We start from the raw sequence: 23166 nt of genomic DNA on the forward strand, positions 1-23166 counted from the left end.
CACACGTAGCGCACCGGGCGGCACAGAGCTGGGGGCATGGGGCAGCTGCCATCCCTTAGCTCCCATGACCTTCCCATGCCTGGTGAGGCCAGGGTGGACCTGGAGGCAGCCTGGCATGTTTACCAGGCCTGAGGCACCCTGTCCAGCAGCAGTGAAATCATTAGTAGGTGTGAGGACATGCCCTTAGGCCACTTTTGTCCACTCATGTAGACAAAGAGAAACTCAGGAACAAGGGGAAAATGTCAAAATGTTGTTTACTAATATCAGGATGTAAAACCCAGCAGTGTTTTACAAATAGTGTAACCACCCTATTTGACATGATCTAGGATTTCCCTGCCCGTGAGAGAAGCGTAAGGAACCAGCAAACAGGCCGGGGGTCAGGCACTTGCCAGGCCCATATCAGGCGTTCAGCACCCTGAGGCTGCCTGGGCAGTGTGGGGCTGGGTGAGCCTGGACCAGCAAGGAAGGGGCACTCTCTGCTCCGACTCTGCCAAAGCCAGGACCAGACCCTCTAAGCGTCACACAGCAGCCCTCCACTGCCTCGGGTCTGACCCGGAGTATAGAAAGAGACCCCTGATTAACGGGGAGCCCTTGGCCCTGCCCCGAGCTATCCACTCTTGCAAAAGTGCACCAAGAGACAACCCCTGCCTTCAATCAAGACAGAGTAGAGGATGAACAGTTAAGGAAAGGCTTTCCTGCCTGGGATCTGGTGAGCAGGTGGGGGTAGGGTAACTGTTTTAGCTTTTGTCACAGTGACATTTCCGAAGTAAAAAAAAGGGGTTAAAAATACCTCCCACTCTCAGTGAGATGAGAGGCTACTCTGTGGGTGGGGGGTAGTAACAGGATGCTGGGCCCAGGGACTCTGTGCAAGGAGAACTCCAAGGGCCCCGTGGGATGGGGTTGCAGCAAGACAGGGCTGGACCACCCAGAGAGCCAGGCAGACTGACCCTGCAGCCTCAGGGAGACCAAAGAGGGGTGAGCCTGAGAGAGGCATGCAGCGTGAGGGAGAGCAGCCTCCCCAAGAAGGCAGGCAGACCCTCAATTGCCCCTCTCCCTCCCTTGCTCACTCACTCAGCATTCAGAGACAGCAACTCTGTCCCTGGTCACCATGACAACCAGTGGCCGGATGCCTTTCCCAAGGCCAGGCCCATCTGCCCACCCTCCAGGGAGCTGTTTCCACAGAAGGAGGGAAGCCCAGCCACAACTCCCAGTGGCCTAGAAGTCTAAGGCCATGCCCAGGGCAGGACAAAGTCACAGTTCATTCAGGCCACTCTGGTCAAAGGCACTGCAGCTGCAGCAGGTGGCTCCCTAGCCCCCAGGTTTTGGCCCTTGTCTAGGGCCTGAACCTGGGCTGGAATTCTGAAGGATCAGGGTCATGTCCCCCCATCCTGAAGTTCCAAGTGACAAATTAAAACATAACAAAAATAATCCTTTTGTTAAAAACCATGAGCCTGGGCCCTTTGGGTCAGGGCCTCAGGCCCCTCCAGTGTGTCCTCCAGGCAGAGGCCCAGCTCCCCCACAGCCGCATGAGCTACTGATTGTTGCAGCCCTGAGCGGCCGAGGAGCTGCCTGCCTGCTTCTTCCTCCGCTTGAGGAGCCGGTTGTTCGAGGCCTGCAGGTCCTTGATCTTCACCTGGTCATAGTCCACCCGCATGGTTGCCAGGGCACTGGTCATTTCCTCCTGGGGACAGATGTGGGTGGAGGGCAGGTACACTGACCTCAAGAGACATCACCTCCTGCCTGAGTAGCCCCTTAATAATATCAGTGATGGCAGTGACCATCTATGCTGCCCGAGTGCCCCCTGTGTACCCAGCACTGGGCCCATCCCTTTGCCTCATATGATCCTCACTCTAGTCCACTGTGGTAGACACTGAGCTTATCCAAAAAGGCACAGAAAGTATAGTGACTCCCTGGGACCACACCAAGGGTAAGTAGGACAGGGACTTGGACCAATGTCACCTGCTCAGAACCACAAGGCCTGCAGGGGACGCCATCTTGCTGTGCACCCAGGGCACCAGCGCCTGAAGATTGTGCCCTGGTTGCCCCAGGCTCTGAGCTGCTGCCCCATAGGCTCAAATCTGGCCTACCCTAAGTCTAAAAGCAGGCTGACCACCCTCCCAAATGTTGCAAATCATAGGAGGGATTATGGCCAAAGCTTGGTCGGTTTGACCCCAAAGCCCCCCTTCACTGAGGGCATGAGCCAGGAGCACCACCTTGAACGGGGTAGTGCAGCCCAGTGCTCCAAGTGCCACGGTCAGACAACAGCTGCTGTCACTGACATAAGGCGAGAGGGGGCCGAAGACCCAGGTTCTGGGTGGTCACCACCGTGGAGTCCCTTCTTCCAAAACCCTGCTACTTGCAGGGAGGCTGAGGGAGAGTCCACCCACCTTGACTTCATCCCAGTGGTCTTTGTCCTCCTGCAGCACTCGAGCTGTGTGGAGTGGAGTCTGTGGCACCACCATCAATTGCTGGAAGGAGCCCCAGGCCCGTGGATCAGACCCTGCGGGCACCCGGGACAACACTGGCTGCCCCACCCCACCCCCTTTCTTCCAGTCTCAGATGGGGAAACGGAGACTCAGGGAGGTGAAGGAGCCTGACATGAGTGGTGGCAAAGGCAGGTTATAGGTGGGGCACTACCGCACATCTGTGGCCCATGGAAGGGACTCCGGAGCCATCACTCTTCTGGCAGCCCTGCTCAAGCTCATCGCCCTGCCCACCATAGGACGAGGTGGCACTCACGTTGATCCAGGGATGGTTCATGAATTGTGTGATGGTCAGCCTCTCTGTGGGGTCTGTCTTCAGCAGGAGGCGGATCAGCTGCTTGGCTAGTGAAGAGAGGGGAGTGGTGAGGCTGCGAAGTTCCTCAGAGCCAGTCCCCGCCTCCCAGAGACCACCAGCTCTGCACACGCTCCCAAATTCCTAACCCACAGAAACAGTGAGCTAATAACTGTTCCTTGTTTTAAGGCATTAAATGTTCCGGGCAATTTGTTAGGCAGCAATAGATAATTGATATGAGGCAGACTTGTTTGTGGTTTCCAAAGGGAAAATATGAACAGGAGTTAGAGGAAGTTTTGAGGAGGCAGGTTTTGAGCCTGTTTGGCAGATATAGAAACTGAGGTTCAAAAAGGTTAGGTGACTTGCCTAGGACCACAAAGCTGGGATGTGGGGGAAGCTAGGATCTGAATACAGGTCAGTTTGACACCAAAGTGTTCTCTCCCAGAAGGAAGGCTTATGGGGTCCAGCGGAGCAAGCTGGGGCAGAGATTCACTCACCATCCTCAGAGACCTCCGACCACTCAGGATTGGGGAAGCCATACTGGCCCAGGCGGATCCTCCTCTTCATCCCCGGGGAGATGGCCTGGCCCGTGTTGGAGTAGAAGGGCGGGAAGCCGCATAGGCTGGGGGAGGGCAGAGGTCATTCGGCACAGGTGTGGGGGAAGCGCCAGGGTGGACCCATTCTCCTCCCTCAAGACCCTGACTGGGGAGACAGGCAGCCAGACACCAAGGCAATAATACCAGCCCTCGGAACTCTGGTGTTCATCCCAGGACCACCATCTGCCCTTGGCATGGGGAGGCCTTCAGGGAGCCTGAAGAAGAGGTGTCCCAAGACCAGAAGGGAAGGGCAGCCTCCTTGAAGAGTGACCCACTCAAGCCCCTCACCAAGGATGGCGGGGGCAGAAGTGGTTCTGAGGGTACATGGGGTTGCAGGAGATGGATGGTACTCACAGGATGTACATGATGACACCCAGGGACCACATATCACATGACTTGTCATACTTCTCTGGACCCAGGACCTCAGGAGCTACCAGGGCAGAGGGCACAGGAGGGGCCTCAGTCCCAAGGGTCCTCGAGCCCAGGCAGGAGCCTAAATCCTGGACAAGGTGGAGAGCAGGTGCCCAAGCCGGGGGATGGGGCAGAGCAGACTGGTGTCTGGCACCTTCTGGGAAGGCAGCATGTGTGTGAAGTTGCGGGAGGAAAAGCAGCTCCCAGATAAAATAATCCCACTTTTAGACTGGGCTGTAAGAAATTATAGCCTCCTAGCTACTTTGGGCCATCTCAGTCTTGGTGTGGGAGGAGAGGGATAGGAGGGCAGTCTGGGGTTTGATGGGGTCCTGCCGTAGGTGAGAGGGCCTCAGCCCGCCAGCTGCCCTGTGTCCCTTGCCTCCTGAATGTACAGCCTAGGTCATGGGTAAGGAGGGGCCACGGCCAGGGCTCTGGGTTCCACTGTCAGCCTGGCTACCATCCCATGGGGCCTTGGTCTTCCCATCTGTTCAATGAGATGGGTAGGCCGGAAGATTTCTAAGTCAAAATACTGCAAAACACGTTCTGGTAAACAGAGTGCCATTCCAGCTGTCTCAGGGGGCTTCCCACCCCTTAAACAGCTCTTGGAAGGCTTATCCTGAGGGAGAAGAGCTCTCTGTAAAACGAGTCATCACCCCACTCTCCGGGAAGGGGCACTTTCAGCGGGGGCTTCTCCAGATCTGGGGGCTGCCCGCTCACAGAGGAGCAGGGAGCTTTTCCAGGAAGCATGGGTATGTGCACAACCCCGGGTCCCATCCATGCCCTCACCTAAGGGACCCTCTCCCACAAGGCAGGTGGCTGGTACTCTGCATCCCTCTAATGTAGGAGGAAATGCCTGCCCACTTTCTGAATATGACTCCCAGGAAGATAAAAACCAGAGAAAAACAACCGCAGTTGGGCTCCATCCCAAGCTGATGGCAGCCTTTTATCACGTATATATTTAGAGCCACTGTGATGTCATTCAGCTCACAGGCCACAGCCAGAATTTTCCTGGATCTATTTTCAAAAGCAGAAGCTGAAGTTTGGGAGAATATTTTTGCAACCTCCGGCCCCCCAGTCACCGCCTCCTCGCAGACAGAATCCTCCCCTCCCTCCTCACTGGGCTTTAACCCTTTGGCTTCTGCACCCCACTGGCTGCCCCATACCACAGCAGGGTGAGGCGGGTGTGGTAAAGAAGTACAAACCATATCCCAAGGACTCACCCACATAATAGGGAGTGTAGCAGGGAGTCTGCAGGGCATTTTGGGTGGTCTCCTTGGCAAAGCCAAAGTCCGTGAGCTTGAGTACCCCATCTTTCTCCTTGGACGTGTAGAGCAGGTTTTCAGGCTGGGCCAGAAAGAGAAAACATTAGTCTGGAGTTAGGCACCAGGTGGGGGCAGAATCTTCCCTCATCCAGATTGATGCAAGAGGAGCCAGGTCCACCTCACTAAAAAGACCTGGGTCTTGGCAACCAACAACACGGGTCAAATATGGAGGACACTAATGTGGCTGAGAGGTGACACCTCATCTCACAGAGGGGAAACTGAGGCAGTTGTTCAACCAAGGCTGCAGATAACCGAGTGCCAAGGAGAGCCCAGGGGCAGGAAATTCTGAGTTTGAGTTGGTGATGATGCCTTGAGATGCAAAAATGAGGATCCGGGGGAAGGTGGGCTGCAAGCGAGCCAGTGCTGCCAAGCACACAGCCTGTACCCAGCCCAGAATGAGCCTGCAGGACAGTCCCCCTGAGGTTGCTCCGGGAGCTAAGATCCCAGGAGCTGCACAGAGGCCATCCTTCCTGGTTGCAGAGCACAGAGAGTCTGAGGGATGAAGGCAGTGGGGAATCTGCATGGAGGAGGCAGCCCTGAAGCTGGTTTTTAATGAATGGGTAGGACCTAGGCCCATGGAGAGGAGCGGCAGAGCTGGGGTAGAAGGATGGGTGTTAGATGGAGTTCCAGTTTGGAGCCAGTGAAAGCTATTTCTCAGGTCCTGTTTAAGACGATCCAACCTTGGACTGGGATTAAAAACAGGAAAGCAGTTTTGGTCTGTACAAAGGAATCTTCTCGGCAGAAGGCTTTTCTCCCCTTGGGAGAAAAAAAGGAAGCCAGGGCCAAAATAAAGCAATGGTTTATTTTGCAAAATAAAGCAAAGGTGAGACTGTTGCGGCTCCCCGTGTATCCAAAATCAAAGAATACCTAACTGTATGGGTTGGCAGTAGTCAGCCAGAGGAAGAACCTGATGCAGCAGCTGGGCCCTCAGGTCTCCTCTGCCCAGTCTTAGGACGAAATAAGCCTGGGGGTGTCATGCTCTAAGTGTGGGGCTGAGGGCCCAGGAGTTGCAGATTCTACTCTGATGGTGGCTGGCACATGCATGTGTGTGCATGTGTGTATGTAAGGCTGCCTCGGTTTGCATTTCATCCATCTGATCTTGATCACCTGTAAGAGTCAGTCCTCCCTAGATAGGAAGTTTGGAGAGAACATCTCTCAAGCCCATCCACTGGAAGGGCAAGCAGGTCCAGCAACTGGGATTACCTCTGCTCCTTCATCCAGTACCCAGCAAATGGCTTCTTTCCCTTAAAATGTTGACATTAGAGGGCTCCACCTATGGAAACTATGGCTGTTACTTCACAGAAGCCCCAACATTGTAAGGCAGCCCCTTCCTGAGGCCTGGCACATTGTCTCCACAAAATCTTTGCTGAATGAACAAATGAATGCATGAATCCCAGTGCAGCAACTGCACAGCCTTGAGCAAGACAATCTCTCTCTCAGCCTCGGTTTCCTCATCTGTCAAATGGGTAATGGCACCCATCTCACAGGGCTGGGTGAGGATTAAACGAGATGCTTATCAGGACTACTGGCTTGAAGTAGGCATTCAATTATTCTTATGGCTATTGGGATTATACCGTGTTTGAAGGAAACAAGGAGACCCATCTGGCTAGAGCAGAATGAATATGCTGGAACCATGGGAGAAAAGGCTGAGAAGAGCAGTCTTGGCCAGGGGGAAGAGGCCTTGAATGCCAACCAAGGAACGTGGCCTCCATCTAGTGGATGCTGGGACCATTGAGGGTTGTGGATGGTACTCTTTCCCCTGGTCTCCGAACCTGGATCCTGGAGCCTCACCTTGACATCTCGGTGGGCAATGTTCCAGCTGTGCAGAAACTGGATAGCGGTGCCAATATCCCGCATGATCTCTGCAGCTTCTGCAGACACAGACAGAGGAGGGGGTCACTGATGTCAGTCAAGGGTCAGGCAGCCTAGGGGGCCCCACCCCATCATCCCTCCTGGGAAAGCACAAGATGGTGCACTCCTCCCACCCAGGGCCCCCATCCCATACCCACACCCTGGTCACCCTAGTTTCCTCTGGGGATGCCCCCAGCTCATCTGGGGCTCTTTCAGCAGGCCTGGGCTACCTCTCCCCAGCTCAACTGTTGGTTGGCACCAAGAGGCATGGAGTCCTCCATCCCAAGGTCATGGAGAGCCCATCTCTGACAAGGTGTCACAGACTCACAGAACCCCTTGGGAGATAAACAGTCTGTCCCATCCTCTCTTATTCAGCTGGGGAAACTGAGGTACAGAGAGGAGCAGGGCTTTGCCCAGCATCACACAGAAACTCTGTGTGAGCCATCTCAGCCCAAATCCCTAGTGCAGCTGCATGTACACACCTCTCTCAGTGAAAGCTTGGTGGCCACGCTCCTGAATCCTGCTGAACAACTCACCGCCTTCCATGCTATTAGAGAAAGTGGGCAGGGAGGAGGAGAATCAGGCATCAACCTGCCCCTGCCCCGAGTCATGGGCCCAGGCCTCCAGCCCTGTTGCTCTTCTCCTGGGGAATGGTCACCTTCAGCCTCCCTGTGCCTTGCAGAGCCTGGTGCATGGTGGGCTGTTGGCTTGGGTGGGTTGAACTCAACTCTTAGAACTAGGGGAGGATCTTAACCAGGGAGCACCTGTGTTCCCAGGGGCACTGCCCCTACCTGGCAGCCCCACCCTCATCCAGGTTTCCCCAAGTGAGGAAGGAGATGTCAGTTATCATCGTCATGGCCACTGTTTTCTGAGCACCTACTGTGTGCTGTGCCCTAGGCAAACCCTTTGTGTGTACTGCTGTGTAGTCCTGGGCTGGTCCTTTCATCTCTCAGTGCCTCACCTTCCTCTTCTGTAAAACAGGGATTATAGCACCAACCTCACAGAGTTGTGAAGATTGATTCAGCAATACACATAGAGCACTTAGAATGAACAGGGTGAATGCTATATTAAGATCTCCCTCCACATTTTACATGGGAGTTACAGCGATTCAGAGGTTAGCAGTTGCCTGAGGTCACACAGCTAGTGGGTGGCAGAGCCAGGATCTGAACCCCAAATCTGACTCAAGAGCTGCTACACTGTGGGGTGAGGGGGAACTTTAAAGGCAGACAGGGAGGAGCTGGAGGCCAAGACACAGGGCCCAGGGTCTGAGGAAGGTTAGGGTTGAGCCACAGTGCTCGTGGGAGAAGCCCAGGGTGGAGGAAGCCGCTAGCTCCTGGATCTAGGCCCTGATCACCCAGCACCTGGTGGGGCCGTGGGAGCACAAATCCAGGTGGGAAGGAGAAAGCTGAGGGGACAGTGTACATCCCACTCTTCCCCACATCTCTCCCCCACCCCCTACATTCAGCTCTTCCAGCCCCTCCTCACAGAGTGGAAATCATACCCAGGGAGGTCACATTAGAGCCCCTGTGGATTCCTTCCCACCCTTGCAGGAAGGCCCTTGTGGCCAGCTGCGCAGGTCTGCGACCCTTCAGAGGCTGGGGGGGCCTCCCGGAGATGCTATCTGAAGAACAGAGACAGCCCCTAAAGAATGGCGGGAGCCTGGGGGCCACAGGGGTACTAAAGAGGCACTGAGGCAGGGTGGGCCAGCATACCATTCCATGACGATGAGGAGACAGCGTTTGCTCTGATGCATGTTCTCATACACATCCAGGATGCGCACAATGTGGGGGCCGCCCGAGGCTTGCCAGTGGTGGTCCACCTCCTGCCGGGCCTTGGGGCTGTCATACAGGAGCTGCGGGCAGGTAGGCACAGAGAGTGTCAGGCCCAAAATCCACTTCCCCAGGAGCCACCCAGTAGTGCCACTGCCCTCACTTTGCAGACAAGGACACGTAACCTCAGAGAGGCCTGTGACCTGCCTAAGGTCACCCAGCTTATGAAGGGCAAAATGAGGATTCAAATCCAGGTTTCCCTGATCTGTGGTCCAATGAGCCTCTGGACTTGACTGAGGGTCAACTTCAAGCAGCTTAGCTGGTAGCTCAGGCAGCCCTGGAAAGTAGCTGAAAGCTTGGAAGGGCTCAGAGGCCAGAGAAGTCCCTGCCTCCCTTCTTGGGGACAGCAACTGAAGTGGAAATTGAGTGGACTTTGTAGTCAAATCACACATCACCTGTGAGGCCCCAGGCCAGGAGCCACACATCCCCAGAGCCTCATTTTTACAGTGAGATGGCATGAGGGTTGTGGACCAGAGGCAGAGGTTGGCGGCAAGGAGGACCCTGCTCGAGGGAAGTGACTGCCTGGCGGGGTGAGGTCTGGGCTTGGAGCTAAATTCCTCCAATGACTCATTGTGACCTCAAGCAAACATTCACAGCTCCAAGCCACAGCCCACAACTCTGTAAAATGGAGTAATAATAGTCATCCCCACAGGATGCATCACATCAAAGCAGGCAGCACGTGGGTGGGCGTCAGGATCCTTGCTCAGGTTAACTCAGCCCTGGGCTGTGGCTGTCAACCTTAAGGCCAATCACCGGAAATGAGCAAGACCCTGAAGTGGTCATGCTCAGAGGAGGTGTAGGGGGTGGAGAAGTCAGCCTGCAGCGTGAGGTGGCCCAGAATGGGGAGAGCAGGGACAAGCCATCCCCCGGGTAAGGCTGCTCACATTTGCTTCCTGGCTGAACAGGGCTGAAGACCAGGGTTGGAGCCCAAGATAGGCTCAGACCAGCTCCATCTTGCTCAGTACCCACCGGACCCTGGGCTACCCTGGGCCTTGCTTTCTTCTTCTGCAGGATGGTTTCCCCTCTGCCAGGGCATGTGTGGGCAGGCTCTGAGACCAAGCTCTCTAGGCAAAGATCAACTGGGGCGGAAACGAAGGCAGTGGATCCCTGCATCTGCTTGCCCCTTGGTCTCTGGAGCTTGACCCTAGTGTGGGGTGCAAGGAGCTGGGCAAGCCCCTCCACCAGCTCCGGGGTTCCTTCTCCACTAACCAGTCCAGAATGGGGGTGTGCATGGAGACGGCTGTAGGCAGACACTCCCAGCCTGGAAACCATGGATCCCTTGCTCGTGCTGCCTTTGCCTCCTCTGTTCTGCCCACACAGCTCCCATGTATCGGCTTCTTACTTAACAGCACTGGGGGTAGAGGCTTGGTCACCCCCACTCACCACATCAGCTCCCCCCACCACACTGTGTCCTGAGGTGGCTCAATCCAGGGGCACCTCAGGCTTTAGCCACAGGACCAAAGATGCACCATCCTCCCTCCCTGCTCTGTCCTCTCTGCACCCCTTCTCTCCTTGGCCTCCTAACACTTCTCCCTGCCCCCTGCCACCTCTTCCCTAGCCCACCTGACCATGTCCTGCCAGGGCCCCCAGGCAGGCTCCTGGACCCTCTCCTCACTCTGCCCTGCTTCTGGTACCCGACCCCGGTACCAGGGTCCTCTCTCTTCTCTCCTAAAATCCCAAGCCCACAGCTGAAATGCTTTCGGTGGGGTCCTCAGCCCTACCTCTTTCTCTCTGGTCCTTCACTACCTATCCCCACCCCCACTCTAAATCGCCAGCCCTAGTGCTCCAAATAAAGGCCATCTCCTCGCCTGGCATCCAGAGCTCGTCTTCCTCTCCCAGCTCATTTCCTGCTACCCTGGCCCCAGAGCACTTGGTTCTGGTCAGAATGATGTATGTTCTGATCCCAAACAGGCCTCACTCTCCGCCTACGCCAGGTGCACTCTTGCTCCATCTCCTCCACTGGGCCAACTCCCTTTTTCTGAGGAAGGTTCTGGGCTCAGTTCAGATGTCTCCTCCTCTGGAAAGTGCTCCCAGCACCTCCCCCAGTGGTTTTTGCCTCTGTACCTCCACCAGGCTGGAAGCAGCTTGAAGGTAGAGACAGGTCAGGATTACCTGGGAGTCCCCAGCTGGGGTCTGGCAGAAAACACTGGGCTCCTGAACAAACAAAGGATGGGATGATGGGCATGGGGCTGGAAGGAGACGGGGGTGTGAGAGGGAAAGGAGGAGGAAGATGGATGGCCTGAGCCTGCACCCTGTGCTTTGCTGAGGAGGAGGAGCAGGTGGAGCTGTCCTGAGCTGGAGCCTCTCAATGCCTCCCGCCCTACTCAGTCCATATTTAGGATCCCATTTACCACATGGATTAAAATAGTCCTTCTCTGAGTGCCAAGGCCCTGAGAACAGGCACAGGGGTGGGGAAAGAACTGCCCCTAGAAAACACAATAAATGCCTCCAGGTCTCTCTAAAGGGGAGGTTACAGAGCCCTGCACCTGGGCCCACCCAGGGCCAGCTGCCAAGAAATCTCCAGGGCTGTCTCTCTTGATGTCTCAGGGTGACCTTGAGTGCAGCCCCAGACCTCTTAGAGCCTCAGTGTTCTCATCTTTCTTCCCCCTTGCCAAAGTCTTCTCCTCTCCTAGGAGTACCGCCAGATACACCTCCTCTCAGAAGCTCTCCCTGACAACCCTGTCTAAAGAGGACCTCGAGGGTCCCTTATTCTCCCTTCATCCTTTATTTTTCTTTCTTTCTATATATGCTTGTTTATTGAGGTATACTTTACATACACAGATCTCAAGAGTCCAGTTCAATGAATTTTGACAGTTGCATACACCCTGTGACCCACACCCCCATCAAGACAGAAAATGTTGCCAGCTCCCCAGAAAGCTCTCGCATCATCACCCTTTTTTCCTCCCTCCTGTGCATCACTTGCTCATGACCTACAATTAACTTGTTCCTTTGATAACTCTTTAAACAAACACACACATATAGATGTTACACTTTCAATATGCCTGGCTCTGTTCTGAGCACTTGATAAACATTAGGAGGAAGGGACTTTATTACCACCATTCTTTAGCTGAGGAACTGAGGCACAGTGAGGTGAAATAACCGGCCCCAGATCATGCAGCCATTTCCCCAGTCAGGCTGGCATTGTGCTGCCTCCGGCCTCAGACTGTGGGCCCCCAAGGGCAGGGCCAGTCTGCCTGGTCACCTCTGGGTCCCAGTACTGGCACAGAGCACTGGCTCAGATAATATCTGTAGATTTCATGAACAAATCTATAAAGTGGGGATAAAGGGAAGAAACCCTCACAACCCATCATGAGGAGAGAACAAGATTAAATTGAGGACCCAGGAAGGCTCAACAAATGAAAGACATGACAACCTGGACAGATTTCCTCCCCACTGTACCTCACCTACCCTCTCTGGTGAACTTCACCTCCTCTTCCAAGGAGCCCATCCTGACTCCTCCAGCCCACAAGGCCATTGCTACAAGTTGACTTCATTCATGCAAGTATATGAGGCTTCACTATCCTTCATGAAAGGTGTCCCCAAGCAAGAGCCCGTCTTCCCAGGCATGGGAATGAGCACAGGGCTAAGAGACAGGAGCCCCAGGTTCTACTCTTATTCTCAGTGTGAGCTGGGGCTGGTCCTTTGCCTCTCTGTGTCTCTGTTTCCCTTGTGTTAAGATGCAGGGCTTGGGCTAGACTGGGGGTGGGGGGGATGGGAACCACAGGGAGGACCTCTGGTCAGGGGCTCCTTGCAAAGTGGGGTCAGTAGCCCCACTCCCACAGCATTGTCCCCATGGAGCAGCCTCTGGTCTCCACTGACCCCATATTCAAATGCCTGAAGCTGCTGGGGGCCACCCGGTGTCTTGGTCCCCAGCCACAGCTGGGAAGAAAAGAAGATGGGGTGGCCTTCTGACAACCCAACAGACCGGTACCCCGTCCTCACTCCCATCCTACATCCCCTGAGCCCCGCAGGGGTCCACGAAAGCTGGAGGGTCTGTGATGGCTCCTGGACAGCTCCACAGCTCCAGCTAGTGCCCAACAGGCTCCCTTATATGCCTGTCAGACAGAACCCTGGCTTCCTCCTAAGGGAGGGCTCCCAGCTCTGCTTGAGTTGTGGGCCCCCACTGAAGTTACACAAGCATCGAATTTGAGACCATATTTCTTTGATCAAATGACAATGCTCTAGCCTCAGTCTTTGATTATGTGGTTTCCACCTCTCCCTTCTCCCCTCACTCTCCTTTGCCAAATTCTCTCACCTACCCCTAGAGCCTGTAGCCAGACAGCTGAGACCCCTGCCAACCACACCAGACAGCGGACCCCAGCAAAGGTTGAGGGCAGAGGGACCCACGTCCCTCCAGCTCTCCAGGTGGAATGGGAGCCTCAGAACTGGCCAGGCCTCCTCCCTACCTCCACGCTGTGTCCCTTTCCACCCAAGCACAGGGTTTACATGCAGGTGGAGGAATTCTTGAGTTCGGGAGCTGGGAAAACAACAGCAGCTTTTGACTGTTTGGAAAACAATTTACAGTTTACAAAACACTCTTTTCCCTTATCTCATGGGAATGCTCGGTGCCACCCTGTGAGGCAAGCAGGGCGGGGACCGTCAGCCCCAACTTATAGAGTGAGGAAAAAGAGGCTCTGGAGGATGAAGTCATTGCCCTGGGGCCACCAGGCTGGAGTAAGGTAAGGCTGGACAGGGAGGAGAACAGGACTCCTGAGAGAGCATCCAGACAACCCCTCCCTGAGGGGAAATGAGAGGAGGGGGTGGCCCCGCGTCAGACAGGCACTGGCCAAAACTACTACTTGCAAGACTTGGGAAACTCGTTCTGAAATAAATGTGTGCATAGGTGCATGGGTGTGTGCACGAGCAGGGATGTGAGTAGGTATGTGTGTGTGTGCATGGGTGTGTACGGGTGTATGTGGTATGGGGCTGGGGAATGTGTGTCAGTGTGTGGGCCATGGTATGTTTGTGTCTCTAGACTCTGTGATGTTGATTTTGATCCCCTCAGAGAATAAGGCCCATCCATCTGTCCATTTATTTGTCCAATATTTTCTATTTCTCTGAAGTGCCTAGCAGAGAACTGGGCACAGAGAGGCGCCCAAGAAAGACTGGGGGTCTTGCTGCTACAACTCAACCTGTGACAGCCTTGTCTGGGCAGGTGATCAAGCCTAGACCCTCTGCTCAGACCTCCTCTCCCACTGAGGCCCCATTTCCACTGCAGGAGCCATCACCTCACATTGCCCAGAGCTGTAAAAGTACTCTGTCTGCCTTCCTAGAGCATCAAACAGAGCTGGGATGTCTGCAGTGACTCTGTAAGACACAGCCTTGGGACCAGCCCCCAACATCCTTCTCCACCCTTCTTCCCAGGCCCACATGCCCACCCACACAGCCAGCGTCCACATCCAGCTCACCCCAGGATGGGCTCTTTTCAAGTAAAAGTGTTCACAGTATCTGTCACACACACACACACACACACACAGACACAAGGCCCCAAGGCCCCGGGCTGGACAAGCAGCCTCTCCCACCCCATCCCAACCTCCACACTCCCAGCCAATGAACCTGCAGCCCAGGCCAAACTGCTGTGGCCTGTGCCGGAACACCCACTCCTTCCAGGGGAAGAGAGCTGGTTTATAATCTCTCCCATCAGTGAGGCAGCAGCAAATTAAAAAATATGAACTCTGGATTTCATGACAGCCCACAGCCCAAGAGACATTAACCCTTCAGCAAAGGGAACCTCATGGAGGCCAGGGATCCACTTCCTCTCACTGCTCTGTGGGCCACTAAAGTCCCATTATTTCCACTTTCTTGGGGTTCCAGCTTGGTTTGATGCCAGAGGATAGAGATGAGAGAGGCAGGAGGACTGCTGTGTCCCCCAACACCTTCTCTCCCACCCTGCAGGTCTCACCCCAGCCTCAGGCAAGGGCAGGCTGGAACACTCAGGAGCTGCATCTCCGGGCTGTCGATTACACCACAGTTACACACGCTCAGCGCCAAACACTCAGGCAGTGGAACTGAACAGAATATTATGGGAAAATCTAGGTTTGCGACTCATTTTTTTCACTGTGGAGAACCCCAATTCTCTACAGAGGGAGGTTATAGATGAGAAAAAGCACTTTGAATTTACTAAACTCCCTCCTTGTTAGGAGTTTTTCAATTCAGCCATATCTGAGGACCCTTCTGGCTCCCAGTTCTGTAATTATTTTCCCATGGGAACATATCTCCAATTTTATGAGAGACACCACTGGAAGAGCAGGATTCATTTTACAGCCAGCTGTTGAGGCCACCCTGCCTCGTGCTGTTAGCAGCACGGGTGGTTATTAATACTCTGCACCCTTGCCCCTGGCCAGCTAGTGGGACCCTTGCTGGCTGCTTTGCCTACATAGAGCAGAGGCCATAGCCTCGGGATGGGGTGGTACAGACTGACCTCAAGTTCAGGGTTTGAAGCAGGAGTTTCCTTTTTAAGGCCTCAGTATCTTCCTTATAAACCCAGACTCATCCCCCTGTCACTGACTTCACCCTCTCCCTCCCCGCAAGGGCACCAGTGCTATTTGGAGAGTTGCTGGTCATGTCAAATCTAACTTTTTAGCCCTGGTTTCAAATTAGAGCCTCAGACATGTGCCATTATTCTCTCATGCACTAATTTCCCCAGCTTTCGTAGCTCATTAAGGGAGCTAACGGAACCGATTTTGCAACTATGGATTAGTTGGCCCCATGCCAGATCAGACCTCGCTTCATTAAGTTCTGGCCATATCCTGTCCTCCGTCTCACCCTGTCTGTTCACTTCTCCTCCTCAGCAGCTTAAGTTCCAGGGAGGTCGGCTCACATGATCTACTGACCCCAAATGCCCAGGCCCCAGCTGAACGCCTAAGGACTGACGGAGTCAGGTCAGGGTTAGCACACCCTTCATAACAACCGTCCCTCCCTGGTGCTTGGCCAGTGCTGTGCTGGCCACAGTGCTTGGTCACAGATACCGCCTCATTCAGTACTCATCACATCCTGAGAAGAACCAGCATCATCCTTTTCCTGTGGGGAGCCTGTGACTCTGAGAGGTTAAGTGACTTGCTCAAAGTCACATAGCTGGGTAGTGAGAGTCAAAACTTGGATCCAGACCTGTTGGCTTCTAGGCAGTGAGGGCGATGCAGGCGGCTGCTTTGTTCCTTTCATGTGTGGAGCTTGGCCCCACAGCCCTGGGGCTAGACCAGGCTCTGCCCCTTGGCGGTCATTACAACGGTGGTGGATGTTCACAGAGCCCCTGCCATCTGCCAGGCATGTTACACACCTGTTAGCTCTTGCCCTTCAAAAACGGCATTACTGACCATCACTTTCAGCTTAGGAGACTGAGACTCAAGGATGTTTTATAGCGACTCTGGGTCACATGGTTTACACATGGCCACCTCCGAGCCCAGGAGTCCTTTGGACACCAGGATTCAACCCTCATGCCCAGGGAGGACTGCACATTTTACAGATGTCTTCCTGACCCCTACAAACATTTACTGGCCCTGCCTGGGGGCCAGGCCTGGAGCTGCGGCTAGGAATGCTGCCACAGGCACTCCATACTCAAGGATTTGGGGGTCTATGGATGAGTTACTGCCAATTAGGATGCTTGATGAGGATGTAGGCCCTAGGGAACTGTGCCTGGCTCCTTCTCTTCCCTTCTCCTTTCTTTCCAGATCCAGAACCTGGCAGAGCAGGCAAGATGGGGAAGGCCAGCCCCGGGAAGGAGGGCCCCCAAACAGCTGCTCCCATTCCAAGCCAAGGGTGGGGTACCTGATGGCCAGGGCGGTGGGCGTTGGGGGGGGACCGGGAGGAAGTGGCTGACTGGCTGGGAGCCTCCCTAATCACCTCCCACCAGAGTCCTGGGAGGGGAGGAAGTGGCTGGGGCTCTAGGCCCAACGTCTTTCCAGGAAGCTCTGCCAGCAGGAGAGCCAACACGCGTTTTGAAATTGTCAAATCTCAGGAACACAAGAACTCCTTCAATTTGCTAAATTTTGGTGGCCTCAGTTTGTCTGCTTCCTCCCAGCCCCAGAAAACCTGGAAACAAAGGCAGAAGTGCCAGGTCTGGGGAGGAATAGGGAGGGGTCGGGGAGGGGAAGAATGCTTCCAGAAAGAGGAAGCTAAGCTAGGCTCCCAGGCAGGGAGGGAGAGGACCAGTGGGAACATGAGTGCTAGCTGGAGCAGGCCCAGGTCCCAGTGCCCCAGGCCAGGGTCCATGCACTATGAAAGACCAGTTGTGGCCACAGGGCTCTGGGTCAGAGAGACCTGCATGCCAGATGCAGAGGCCAGTTCCATCCTCCACTCACCTGTGGCTTTGGGCAGGCCATTCAGCCTCTCTGAGCCTCACTGGCCCAATCTGGAAAATGGGGACAGTGACAGTACTCATGTTCCCAGGTGGCCATGAGGACAGAATGAGAACACACAGAGAGCTCAGATTAGCACAGTGCCAAGTGCACACTGAGTGGAAATGGGCTTTGAGGTTTGCTTGGCTTCAGGATTCCCCTGGGTCTTGCCCTGAGGTGGTCTCACACTCTTCACCTCCCTATTCTCCAGAATTTGGGGAAATTCAGGTGCAGCCTCTGGGACCCAGGGAGGCAGACTCCCTCCAATCCAGCAGGTCACAGAAATGGTCTCAGATCCTGAGAGGTAGACCAAGAATCAAAAGTCTATGGATGGGCTTCCCCGGTGGCGCAGTGGTTGAGAATCTGCCTGCTAATGCAGGGGACACGGGTTCGCACCCTGGTCTGGGAAGATCCCACATGCCGCGGAGCAACGGGGCCCGTGAGCCACAACTGCTGAGCCTACGCGTCTGGAGCCTGTGCTCCACAACAAGAGAGGCCACGATAGTGAGAGGCCCGCGCACCGCGATGAAGAGTGGCCCCCGCTTGCCGCAACTAGAGAAAGCCCTCGCACAGAAACGAAGACCCAACATAGCAATCAATGAATCAATAAATAAATCTTAAAAAAAAAAAAAAAGTTAAAAAAAAAAAAAAAAGTCTATGGATACTGCTGCTATGAAAGGCTCAGTGAGGAGGGGCAGACCCTCCAGGGTGGGAAGATCACGGCTAATCTCAGGGGAGGGACCCTGGGGCATGGGAAGCAATGCTGAGAGCTAGGGACGTAAGCCAGGGAACTAACCCAGCCCTCAGCTTTGGCAGACTGGAGGAGAGGGCACATCCCCACTCTCCCACGTGGCAAACACCTTTACATCCTCAACTCCTCCATGCATCCTTTTGGGCAATGTCCCCTTCTGCAAAGTGTGTGGTGACCTTGGGCCTGTCCCCTAATATCTCCCTGAGCCCCAGTTTCTCATCTGTGAAATGGATATGCACTCTCCTCACCCATGGCAACGAAGGGAGGCGGGCAGGCAGGTCTGAGACCATCGGCACCTGCTTTACAGGCAGGGAAAGAGGCCCAGAAAGAGCTACAACCTCCTCCCCATCCCGGAGGTTACACAGTGTGTAAGTGGCAGGATCAGAACTCCCTCTGCCCCAGGCAGGTGCCAGATCCCAGCATCCTACCCACAGCCTTCCCACAGGGGGCTGAGGAGAGGCCACACAGGTACCTTGCGAGCCCCCTGAGTGCATACTCAGAAGGTCCAGCTTCTATTATCATCTAACTTCTTAGAGGAAAAAAGGATTTTTCTGTCAAAATCAGCTACATAATTGGTGAAATGTTACCCTGGTTCTATTTCTTCTGTGACAGTGTAAAAAGAAGACATCTTCATCATAAGACTGGACAACTTTTAGCAAACGTAAGTGTTTTATTCTAATCTCAAAAATGTCTCTTCAATGGTCCCTCCTCATGAGGAGACCCCACCTTGGCCACAGAGTCTGTGCCCCCAGCTGGCCAGCTGTGCTGCAGTGACGCCCGCATAGCCCGTGCAGGGCGACAGAGGACAGGCAGCGACCAGGGCGAGTGAGGCCATGCCCAGGCGACCCCTGCTGAGGCACCCAGCTTGCCATGCCTGTGGTCAGCTCTGGAGAGGGGACCCAACACACTCTAGCTCTCAGAAGAATGACAGCTGGTCTCTTTCCCCTGGAGGAGACGTTACAAAGATGATAAAGGAATAAGAAGTGGGGGGGGGGGTGGGAGGATGGACCACACCACCCCCAGAGACGTGGTGCAGAGACCCTTGGGAACCTTCTGACTCCACCCCCCAGACCTGCTCTTCCCAAAGCCAATTTCATATCTGCTCTGCATCTCTCCCGCTTCCCTTGGCTTCATCCACGTCCCTGCAGCTCCCCACACAGGCCTGGGTGAGCACCGGCAGCCATCGCCCTACTCAGGCTCCTCCCAGGGGAGGCAGGGAAACTGGCTGCCCAAGCTTCTGGCAGGCCTTGGCCCCTGATCCCTTTCTCTCTCCTGCTCCTGTTCAGCTAGAAGGCTCCCACGCCTCTGACGCCCAGCTGGCTCCTGGGAAAGTCTCCTGTCTCTGGAGCCGTAGCTGTGAGGAAGGGGAAGTGGAAGAGGGAGGAAGGCCCCGCCCTCTGGGAGACCAGGGTGGCAGCCAGGCAGCACTGAGGGACACTCCGGCCATGGGAATGGACTGCAGTGACTCACCCGCACTCTCTCAGGCCTTTCTAGGGTAAGGACACACCCTGGTACAGGCTCGGCTGACTCAAGGATTGAACCAGCCATAGAGCGCAGTGCAGAGGGGTCTTCAAACCTGAGTCATAACCCCCTGAGCTCCTGTCCCTAGCAGAACACATACCCTGCTGGTGGTGTCACCACAGATGACCAGGTTCCCCTGGCAATACCATTGCTAGCTGGCTCAGGAGAGGCATCTCGGGGCACCCTCTAGTCAGCCTCCGCGCTGCCTGTCCTCTTGCAAGGGTGGCCCCAGCAGCGGGCAAGGAGGGCCCCACCACCTGCCTGCTTGCCTGGCACTGCCCACAGTCGCTGCCCACCCAAAGGGTCTTCACAGCCAGAAGGGGGGGCCCTTGTCAAACAGAGCGCCCAGCCCCTCATCTTACAGATGGGCAGACTGGCCTGGGAGAGGGGCCCAGCTCCTGATACCCACTGAGCCTGGCACACAGGGAAGGATGGCTGAGAGCCACCGTCTGACTGCCAGACAGGCCAGGGTTCCAGGGTTACTTCGCCTTTCTGAATCTCAGTCTCTGCATCCATGACATGGGGGTGATAACAACCCATTCTTAGAGTCTGCTGTGTTTGTGTTTAGCATGTCGGAAGCATTCAAGGGATAAGTGGGTGCTCTTATCCCCATCCCCACCCCCACCCCCTATGCTGCTGCCTGCCAGAGGGCATGGAGAGCACCGGCCAGTCCCTCTGACACATCCTGAGAAGGGGGCTTGTTTATTTGGGGAAACAGCTAGGGAACAAGCTATGAGTCCTTAGAGGCTGAACCCTTAGGAATGGGGCGATGAATGTGGCAGGTCAAGGCTCTGATCCTTCACACTCCTGAAAACAGACTGTGAGCTTTGCTGAGGTGGGGGTGAGGGCAGGTGCAGGGTGCAGGCTAAAGAGCCAGCTGCTCTGGGGTGCTTCTCCCAGCTAGTGCGGGGCAGCGCACAGTTGCACAGGCTGCACCTCGCATCTCAAGCCCTCCTAGCCCCTCTGCAGGCTCCTTCGGCTGGCTCCAGCCCCTTCTCTCCCCAACCTCAGCCCAAGAATCCTTAGGAGTCACAGTGCTCCTGGTCCTGCACCACTGTCCCAAGCAAAAGGCTCAGACCATTGAGCCATAAAAGGAGACCCACAGGCAGAGGCCACAGCCAAGGCTGACCTCCCACACTCCACAGGGGGATGCCTCAGGTTACAGACTTGGCCCAGATGCTCCTGACTCCACTGCTCTAGCTGCAAAGGCAGCCAGCAGCTGGTCAAGGCCAGGAGCAAGAGGAAACACTGCGAGCGGCATGGGTACGGCCGGTGCTCCTCCTTCTTGTCCTACCCCGACCCTGTCCCTAGGAGGTGGGACAGACTTTCAGGGTGACTAGGATGAGTCCCGAGCACCTGACCAGCCCCCATCTGTCCTCTGCCTGCCCTCAGCCTGTGGGCTGTAGGGGAAGAGGCAAACCAAGCCCAAAACCCACAAGACAGAGTGGCAGGGCCCGAGAGGGGAGGGACTGAGTGACAGCAGGAAAAACAGAGATGGGAAAGAAGGAGAGGGACAAGGAGGCAAAGAAGACCGAAAAGGGAGAGCAGCACAAAGAGAAAGTAGCAAGGACAAAGCCCTAGTCTAAAGAAAAGGGCAACCCTAATCCCAAACCCGCAAATAAACCCAAAAGCAATTTTCTCAGTGTCTCTGGTCTGTCCAGCGCTGAAAAGGCCTCCTGAGGCTCCCAGTTCCCACAAACAGCCGGAGGCAGCCTGGTACTCCAGCCCTAAACACACCCCCACGGTTCCCACAGAGCAGAATTTTAATCACAATTACACTGGCCCTAATCTACTTAGTTCCAAAAGGGCTGGGGGGCGGTGGGGGGGGGGGCGTTTCTTTCACACCATTCTTTCCAACCCTGCAAGGAGCTGGCTTCCCCAGGTGCAGGGTGAGCCCAAGTGAGTCCTCATGAAGGCCAATAATGTGCCACCAAAAAATGCACCCAGGCTGCCCCAAAGGAGAGCTCTGCCCTCTCACAGTGCCTGCAGGCCCCAGCTGTCTCACAGCAGGAACCTGGGGATAGTTAGCTACCAAGACTGAATCCTGCTTCCCACCACATATTCAAACCCTGCGTTCAACGGCACCACAAAGACAATGGTTTTGCAAAAAATTCCAAAACTGCCTTTTTCCAAGGTTACTTGGGGAGAAAGTAGCAGGAAGGACTTCAAGCCCAGAGCCCTGCTCCTCTCTCAACCCCAGGCAGCCTCTCATGTGGAGCCACACAAGACCTCGAACAGGTGGGAGGGAAGGCAGCAGAACCAAAGTTCTCCTGGGAAAACATGGGAGCCTGTGGGAGTCCCCTGGAGCTGTGGTCTCCTTGCCCTGAGAGCAGTAGACCCACCTATCCGGGTAGGGCCTGGTGCGCACTTTTACAGCGCAGATGTGTGGGGAAGGCGCCCTCGCCTAAGTATGACCACCGTCCCCAGCTCTTGCCTGGTGGCCTTCACCTATGGACACGTGGCAGCCAGGCTGGGACCAGAGGAGGCTGGGGGGCTGCAGAGCCAGATGCTCCACCTGCTGCACCCTCTCAGGGACCTCCTATGATGGTGTCCCAAGGAGGCCCTGGGAGAGGAAGACGAGGGATCCAAGTAGGAAACCAGCTTCCCCAAGTGCAAACCTGGGGAACAGGCAGAGACAGAATAGACCTCTATTGTCGTGGAGACCAGGCCCTGAGCTGAACAACAGCCCAGGTGATCCAGAAGCCCCTACAGCACCCCTGGCAATAATACTCCACAAGGGTCCCAGTGATGCTGTGAAAGAAAGCTCTGGGAGAAGGAGGGAGGATTTTTGCCCACCTAGTGATGGAGGGCAACAAAGACAGACAGAGGCCTCTGGTGGGATGAGGTATGAATCTCAGTTGTGGGCAAATGGAGAGGGAGAGTCACAGCTGACCACTTCCTCCCATCCTTTAAACCCTACGTAAATGCCTCTTTTTCCACAGGGCCCTTTGGTCTCTCCACGGCTCCCCAGAGTTTGCCAGGGCCTGGACACCAGCCCTGCTGAGATTAGCCACATCCTACCAGGACACAAGACTGGGAGTGGGGAAGTGGTACTCCACAACAAGTGCTGAACTGTGCAAACCAGGCATGCTGTCGCATACACCCAGTGCCCTCCTCTGTCATCCACATCCTTCTCAGACCAGAGGCCTGCATTAAAGCTGGCAATCTCTTCCAGGAAACGTCCCCTGGCTGGCCCAGTCCTGACAGTTTCCTCTCGCCCACTCACCAACCTGACTTCCTGCCTGTGGCACCCTGGACTTCGCTGGGCTGGGCTTGTCTGAGACTCACAAGGCTTGAGATGAACCATATACCCTTTCTGAGGCAGTCCCACAGCCATCATGGTTCCTGTGCACTGGCCTTGCAGGACCACCACCTGTCCACTTACAGGCATAGAGTCCTGAATAGTGAGGAGAGCTGGGCAGATACAGACAAACACCAGCAGTATCACTTGGGGCCCAGTGGAGTCATGGAGGACGTTTCTACCATCTTTCCAGGAGCCAAGCCTCAGAGACCCTCCCATGTCCCCGTAGACTTGCATGAGGCATGAGGTGACTTAGGTGCTGAGACTCTGGCATCAAACTGCCTGGATTCACGTCCCAGCCCTGCCACTCACCAGCTATACACCTTGGGCAAGTCGTTTACCTCTCTGAATATCAGTGTCTTCATCCATAAAATGGGAATGAAAAGAGTTAGGGAAGATAACATGTATTGCGCACTGGGGACAGGGCCTGCCAGACAGAACGCTCTGGAAAACTGTTAGCCATTTATGAGAATATT

General features: G+C 55.1%; 1 protein-coding gene across 5 annotated transcripts in view; it reads right to left on the reverse strand.

Moving 5' to 3' along the window:
* Window positions 1-237: 237 nt before the first annotated feature.
* The window catches only part of MAPKAPK3 (MAPK activated protein kinase 3), a 37950-nt gene continuing 15021 nt past the window's right edge, over window positions 238-23166 (reverse strand). For all 5 annotated transcript variants that reach the window (XM_028163172.2, XM_007168666.3, XM_007168664.3 and 2 more), the window contains exons 3-11: window positions 8668-8807; window positions 7438-7502; window positions 6896-6975; window positions 5003-5126; window positions 3726-3801; window positions 3273-3397; window positions 2740-2825; window positions 2388-2468; window positions 238-1681 (exon numbers count right to left, since the gene is read on the reverse strand). In XM_028163172.2, the coding sequence (XP_028018973.2) occupies window positions 1532-1681; window positions 2388-2468; window positions 2740-2825; window positions 3273-3397; window positions 3726-3801; window positions 5003-5126; window positions 6896-6975; window positions 7438-7502; window positions 8668-8807 (927 nt within the window). In that variant the 3' untranslated portion in view covers window positions 238-1531. The remainder of the gene's footprint in view (window positions 1682-2387; window positions 2469-2739; window positions 2826-3272; window positions 3398-3725; window positions 3802-5002; window positions 5127-6895; window positions 6976-7437; window positions 7503-8667; window positions 8808-23166) is intronic.

The sequence above is a fragment of the Balaenoptera acutorostrata genome, chromosome 10, assembly GCF_949987535.1.
Source record: "Balaenoptera acutorostrata chromosome 10, mBalAcu1.1, whole genome shotgun sequence".
In the NCBI taxonomy this organism is placed as follows: Eukaryota; Metazoa; Chordata; class Mammalia; order Artiodactyla; family Balaenopteridae; genus Balaenoptera; species Balaenoptera acutorostrata.